This window comes from Ctenopharyngodon idella, chromosome 22, assembly GCF_019924925.1.
Source record: "Ctenopharyngodon idella isolate HZGC_01 chromosome 22, HZGC01, whole genome shotgun sequence".
Lineage (NCBI taxonomy): Eukaryota > Metazoa > Chordata > Actinopteri > Cypriniformes > Xenocyprididae > Ctenopharyngodon > Ctenopharyngodon idella.
Genome location: NC_067241.1, coordinates 10,539,415 through 10,546,585, shown reverse-complemented (window position 1 = coordinate 10,546,585; position 7,171 = coordinate 10,539,415). Strand labels below are relative to the sequence as shown.

Sequence of the window (7,171 nt, the reverse complement as noted above, 5' to 3'; positions counted from 1 at the left end):
AACATGAATTAGCTATTAAAATATTAAATACATTTAATTAAAAAAAAGGTCTCAATGTTGTAACCTATAGCCTACATTTTATCCTGCTGCTTTTGCAATGTATTTTCCCTCATTTGATTAATGAAGTTATCTATCTCGATATTGCACCGCTCTATTTCCCCACTTTTGTGCTCTTAGCTCCACCTCTATGGGAGTTTGTCACGAGTGGAAGAACTGAACCTCCTCCTAATACCCCTTCAATTAAGCTTGAGGGAGGACGCAGAAAGGAGAGAAGGGGACAGATAGACGGAGGCGCGTAACAGAGCGCTTGGAAAAATAAGGATCAAGCTGAGACACTTCACTAAGGCATGAGATTTGCGTAAGACAGCATCTTCAGGAGGATTCCGTTCAAGTGCCCCCTTTTTGTTCTGAAAGAAGTTTAATAAAGAAGTGGATTGTGACATAACGATTACAATGGGCTCCAAAAGGCACCGTTCAAAGACTTCAGCGTCTTCTCACAACCCGAACTGCTCTCCAATGGGACTTTCTCTCTTGATTCTTCTACCTTTGTCTGTTGCCTTCAACTTGGATGTGGAGAACCCAGCGGTGTATAACGGACCCAACGGTAGTTACTTCGGGTACTCGGTGGACTTTTATATGACTGAGTCAAGGTAGGTTTCCTTCTTTGATTTTACATTGAATATGAAGAGGCTTGGCGTGCATTCAAAGAAAATTACAACTAGACCAAGTTCACTGGTCATTGTCCAACATTGAGCTGTTTAATTATACGAAATGTACTACCATTTAAATGCTATTTAATAACTTTAAATGCCGCACATCACTGTTTATTAGTTGGTTTGTCCACCTTGATATTGCTGTACATCCTGATATGACTGTATGTATGTAATTTTTGTCTCATATGCACTTTTATCTTAAAGTGCTTTGAGAATTAGAAATTATAATGTAGTGACACACCTTTGTGGCCTCAGAATAGAGTGTTTCACCACAGTATGAAGTACAATACCATAGTATGAAGGGTTATTGTCATTCATATCCAAGAAAGATACAGTCTTATTTATCAGTGTGATGAAAAAGACTAGTTTAGCCAAGTTTTTCAACCAAGGGTCTCTGAATGTACTTCAGGGGTCTATAGAAAAGATATAGGGTCATAGATGGACATTTTTAACTTTCTAACCAATGTTTTTAATATATGTATTATAGTAATGTTAGCTAATGATCTTAAGAAGAGGAAATAGTAGGATTTTTTTTTTTTTTCAAAACTCATGTGGTCCCTGGGTTGGCTGAGAGTTTGGTTGGTGGTCTGTCTCTGTAAAGGTTGAAAACCATTGTCCTAAATTTAACCTAGTTCATTCATTGATTCAGCGTGTTTCTCTTTCATCGTGTACTACAGTCTTCTAGAGCTTGGTGTTAACACTCTCCAGTCCAGGGGGCAATGAAACCAGGGGTATCCCCCAACTGTTGTTTACAATCCCAACCCAGTCTGTGCACTGCCATTTACATCAAAGCATATCACCACAGTTGGGGAGCGACGGTCCTAAAAGTGTGGTTTAGTGTTTGTGTAGTGCAAGCCTGAAGTGTGTGTGCATGTTTATATGTGAGCGGATGACAACGCATGTTAGTGGCATCGCTGGTGGTTTTTCCATTTATCAGACTTGACTAGAGGTTGTTAATATGATGAAGTCATAGTAAGGGACCAGCTCTTTTCAAGGGGAATGAAGATTGCCCCCCATAATTATCCCTGATTGCATGTGTTATGGTCACTTAAAATCTTCTGCATAATCTAACATGAGAATCTTCAACCATTCAGAGATGACCTTTGCTAGATTATAAGTAACCTTTAGAGGAAAAAAGCCAAAAGTTAGACATCCCTGATCTGTTGTCGGGTCTTGCAGTCATCCGCTATGTGTTCATTTTTACTTAAACTTTTTTGGTGATGTAGATAAGTCACACAACTTACTTTTAGAGTTTCAAAGACAAATTTGAATTGATGCTTCATTGCTTAGCTAATATCCTGATTTCCTTATTAGTTTAACGGTTGACTCTGGATGAGATCTTTCATGTTAAAGGCATATTTATTAAAATTCTGTCATTTACTCATGTTGGCAAAAACCTGTATGACTTTATTTCTTCAGCGGAGCACAAAATAAGATATTTTGAAGAATGTTTTAACTGTTTTTGTCTATACGATGAAAGCTGAAGGCATCCAAAACAACATCGAACCCCATTAACTTTCAATATATGGATAAAAAACCCCAACATTTTTCATAATTTCTTCTTTTGTTGTTGAAATAAAGCCATGCAGGTTTGAAACACCATGAGTAAATAACAGATTTATAAAAAAATTCACTTTAAGTGCTTAATGATTAGTAATGTTACCCCAGAAGCCAATATGAGGTATAAGGTGCATTTATATGCATCCCCAAATACTGGCAGTCTTTGAATGGAGAATTTTGTTGAATGGAGCAGCAGTAATCGTAAATGTAATCTAGCTGTGACTGAAAGACCACATGATCACCTTCAACCCATAGATATGATCTTTGTAGCCATATGAGGTGATAAATCCAAGGGGAAATCACCGAGTATGAGGCATGCCATTCAATCACACTGCTGATCTGTTGGGTTTCCCTGCCCTTTGGCTGCATTACTCTCTTTTCAAGCTGTAGAGAGCTGCGCGGCACTGTTCTGAGGTATGATTGCAGTAATAATCAACTCACGCATGCCCTGACTAGAACACGCCACAATCAGCCATCTCCATCTGTGTTTGTCTGCTGGACTGTGTCTGGCAGTGCACAGCTGTAGAGGGGCTTTAGTCAGAGTGGGCTCACGCTGGCTCTGGTTTCTCGGGGGCGTTTTTTTTCAGGCAGACCTTTCTTTTCCTCTCACTTTAGTCTCTTATTCTCTTTCATTGCTCACCTTCTCTAAAGCACACCCTCCAGATTTCTGCCATAGGGTGTCTGGCATAGATGAATTTCAGAAGCAGCAGATGATTTAGAGCGTGACGCATGGTTGAATGAGTCAGAGGAGTATGTGTGCACCTATAAGCGTGTGTTTCTCCAATCTCCATTCTGGGTTTCTGATGATGTAATTCGGCATGATATTTAAACTCCTCACCCTGTACTTCCAGTCTAATACTCTAGACTGTACGCCCCCCACTCCTACACATTATCTTGGCCTCCTTCTTATGAACTGTGAAGTCATGGCAAGAGGCAGCTCCCTCAGCAATGACTTCATCTGAACTTTTCACTCCCGAGATGTCGTCGTGGAGGAGGATGGATGGGCCTCAAAGTAGAGGCTGAGTGAAGGGGTGAAAGAATGCACAATATCAAGAGTTTTCTTCCCAGGCATTTGATAGAATGTGTATTTCCTAGTTTTCCGATGCTGTATGTGATAGATGGTCGACTAGTCTGCCATCCTGCCCATTAGCTGTCTATGGGGTATTGAAATTGACAAACTGATCTAGATTTTTTATTTATATATATTTTTTAGCTTAAATTTTTACCAGAGATGCTTTAAAGAGGATGCTATTTAATAAAAATGATAAGGGAGTCATTTTATTTAATATCCCCTTTAAAGGATATCCTAATAATATTCTCTTTAAAGGGCACCTATTATTCCCCTTTACAAGATGTAATATAAGTCTCTGGTGTCCCCAGAATGTGTCTGTGAAGTTTCAGCTCAAAATACCCCACAGATCATTTATTATAGCTTGTCAAATTTGCCCCTATTTGTGTGTGAGCAAAAACATGCTGTTTTTGTGTGTGTACCTTTAAATGCAAATGAGCTGCTGCTCCCGGCCCCCTTTCCTCGTTTGTAAAGCAGTCTGGCGTAAAATGACGGCATGGTAACAATACTTTACTACAACAACTCTTCCTCTTCTCTAAAGCAGCCCGACATGGCCTCACCCCCTTTGTTGTGTGTTCTTGGGGGCAGGGTTTATGTAAATTTTAGGGTTAGTGATGTCACTAACCCGGGAAGAAGCTTTTTGTAGTCCTTACCAGCCATTTGTTGTAGTCCTTAAACAGAGAATTCTTTAAAAGAAAATATCTCCCTTTGCATTGAACTTTGAGCGTTGTAACTTTGCAGACGTTGTTTATGCTCAAACAGCAACAATACACACTAACTAAAGTAAAAAAAAAAGTGAAATCATAATCAACCACCCCTTTAAATGTTAGTGTATGTAAACATGTAGACTATCATCTTTGACCCTTGATTCCATCCTTTTTTTCTTCCAGCTAGTTGTGAACATAAGAACATGTCCTTTATGGAAAACCTCATTAGAAACAGGTCTGGGCTGCATTTACCAAAAGCATTGTAAGCCTAAATAGATTGGTGCCAATGCATGGTTTCTTCAATCTATTTAGGCTTACAATGCTTTTGGGAAACACTGTCCTGGAGTGCCTCCATATTATTGTAGGTTTCAAAAAGTAGTGGTTTGATTTACGTATATTTCAGTAAAATCATAGTCAAAGGTGGGGCAAAAAAAGCTTGTCTTCCAAACTTCATTTAAACAGTGGCAGCCAGCTGTCTGAAGACTGACTTGTTCTGGTGTCAGGGATAAACTCTCTGTCCAGCATGTTCTCTCTCATTCTCTTGCTCCCTGTATCTTCCTTTCTGACAAAACATTCATTCCTCGCCTCATCCACAGACTCCCTGAGAGTCTGGCCTCAAAGGGGCATGTAGGTCTGAGGAGAATAGCACTCCTTGGCACACATTAATAGAATTATTGTGTGCAGACCACCACAGAGAACTGCCTGAGGACAGGGTTCACAATCTTGGTGTCAGGGGGCTTTACAGCTGTATACATGGAAGAGAAATTTATGATTCTTGAACGTTGAGAGAAGAACAGCACAGTTCCTATGTAGGGGCCTCCTCCGGATGCTCTGGTATATAAACCTAATTTGTCCTAAAGAATTGTGGCTGGAACATAAAAAGTCACACTTGTTCACTTAACTTGAGCTGAACTGAAATGTCTTATTGCAGTAAGTGTCTCCTTGTATGTTCTCATCAGAGATCCAACAGTTAGTCTATGTCAGTGAAGTTAAAAATCTTCTACCATCACAAATGGTGATGTGCACCACATTCCTAAGTCTCTGTATTCTTTACCTTTGGATAAGATGATGATCCTCTGTATTGTGAAAGGGGAAAGGTCAGGGTCTGAATGCAGGGTTGAATGTCAGAAAACTAAATAGCTTTATTTGAAGTGTTTGGATTGCAGAAACAATAGAAACCGAATACCACCATCTTTGTTCTTTCTGGGATTTGCGTGGCTCCAGATGATGAGTGTTGTTTTCAGAGAATAATGTGTTACTATGCATGAATTCCTTTTGTGTTTATGATGTTCAAAAAGATGTTTTTGGTGTTTGATGATTGTTGGCAAACGTTTGAAGCTTGTGGTTGAATCCGAGGAGCTGGACTGTCTGCATTGGTGGCCAAAGGCAACAAATTTACAGCCACAATGGCAGGAATATTACTGTAAAAACATAAAAAAACTTTCTCACCTGCCTCCGTGTATTTTATTACCCGAAGATTCACAAAGTTGAGGTTTACCAAGTTGCATTGGCTATCAAACCCATAACTTCTAATAATGACTTCCTATGGCTGGATTCACAAAAATCTTCTTAAGAAAAAAAGTAAGAAAGTTCTTAAGATAAAGAATATTCCAAAATGCAGTTCTTGAAAAGTTCTTAAATATTTTCTTACAAACAGCTTAATTTTTTTCATAGGAATAAAATGTCAGGCTTTAGTGTTTTTGGATTTGTATACCATCTTATTCGTGAGGTTGCCTTCTCTAATACAACAAATTTGAAACTATACACTGGTAAATTGTAACAATTTGTCCATCTATTAATCTTTAAGTAGCCTAAAGCCTAAATAGATCTATTTAAAGAAAAAAAGAGTAGCAAGTAAGAAGCAATCACCTCACAATCTTTAATTTTGTAGTAGTAATGTGTTTTATATATAGCTATTGTTATGCTGCAAAGCTTAATATTTGAAACAACCCAATAAATCCATTAAACATCTTACCTTCATGGATTTAAGATAAGTTGGAGGTTATCCAAACTTTAAGAAGTTATTTACGATGCTTTTAAGAACATTCCTTTCAAGAATTTGAACGTTTTGTCGTAAGAACAAACTTAAGGAGAAAGATAAGAACATTCTAAGTAGTATTTGGTGGAATACATTTTTTTTTTTTTTTTTTTTTTTTTAAAGTTAAAAAAGAAAAAAGAAATTGAAGTTAAGATAAATTTTGTTCTTAAGAATGTTTTATGAATCTGTCACTAGTCTTGTGTTTATATAGAACGGCATGTTGGAATTGCGTCCTAGATGGTTTGGCCCTGATATAGTGTACAGTAGGTCGTCCTCAGCTGTGGTCATCATTCTCACAAAGTTTACCCTCTCTAAGAAGGTCATTGCTAGATCAATATTTACCTCAGACCTTGAGCTCAGTTTGCTTTTGCTAAATACAGAGACGAACTTCAGCTCTACCAGGGTTTCATTTGCTATTTATCATTTCTGCTCTTCCTTCTTGAATTAGGCTGTCTGTTGTCCATAGTCTTGCATCCAGCTGGAGATGGGTGTGTGTACGTTGGCTGCCAAGCTATTCTTCACCCAGGTTCTCTCTACGACGACTAGTGTTTTCCATGGAGTCGGTACAATAGAGGCCTTTGTGCATTGGTTGAAAGGTTTGCTGTTTTCAGTAGCAAAACTTTTCCATGTGACTTAAATCTCTATTTATTTATTCATGTTTTTGGCTCTTTTGCTTCATGATAAAACCTTGTTTAGCTCTTTTGGCTCCGTGACATTTGGCTCTGATGGTGATGTCAATCAGATTGGCCTGTTGTACAATTATAGTCCTCTATTTTGCAGGTTAATGGGTGCAACTTTAGCTGATTGGGACTGTGGGTTAGGTTGTCTTTACCATTGACAAGCTGTCTGCTTTTTATGACCTAGTTGGACCTGGCAGACTTGTATAATAGGCTCTTGTGTGCAAGGGTGTACATGTGCCCTGGTGGAAAAACAGGCATGTGCTCGATCACGGTAGAACAAATGTCCCAGTCAACTTTGCAGAGATTTAGCCCTTGGGCTCCACAATTGCCTGGGGTTGACGTCTGGAGTACTGCAGATCTCCATTGTTCCTGATGTACATTTTGGGTCGATCATTATCACCTTG

General features: G+C 38.7%; 1 protein-coding gene across 1 annotated transcript in view; it reads left to right on the top strand.

Annotated features, from left to right (window-relative positions):
- The first annotated feature begins 221 nt into the window (after positions 1-221).
- itga5 (integrin, alpha 5 (fibronectin receptor, alpha polypeptide)) overlaps positions 222-7,171 on the top strand; it is a 56,880-nt gene continuing 49,930 nt past the window's right edge. The window contains exon 1 of the mRNA XM_051879695.1: positions 222-650. Coding sequence (XP_051735655.1) covers positions 454-650 — 197 coding nt within the window. The 5' untranslated portion in view covers positions 222-453. The remainder of the gene's footprint in view (positions 651-7,171) is intronic.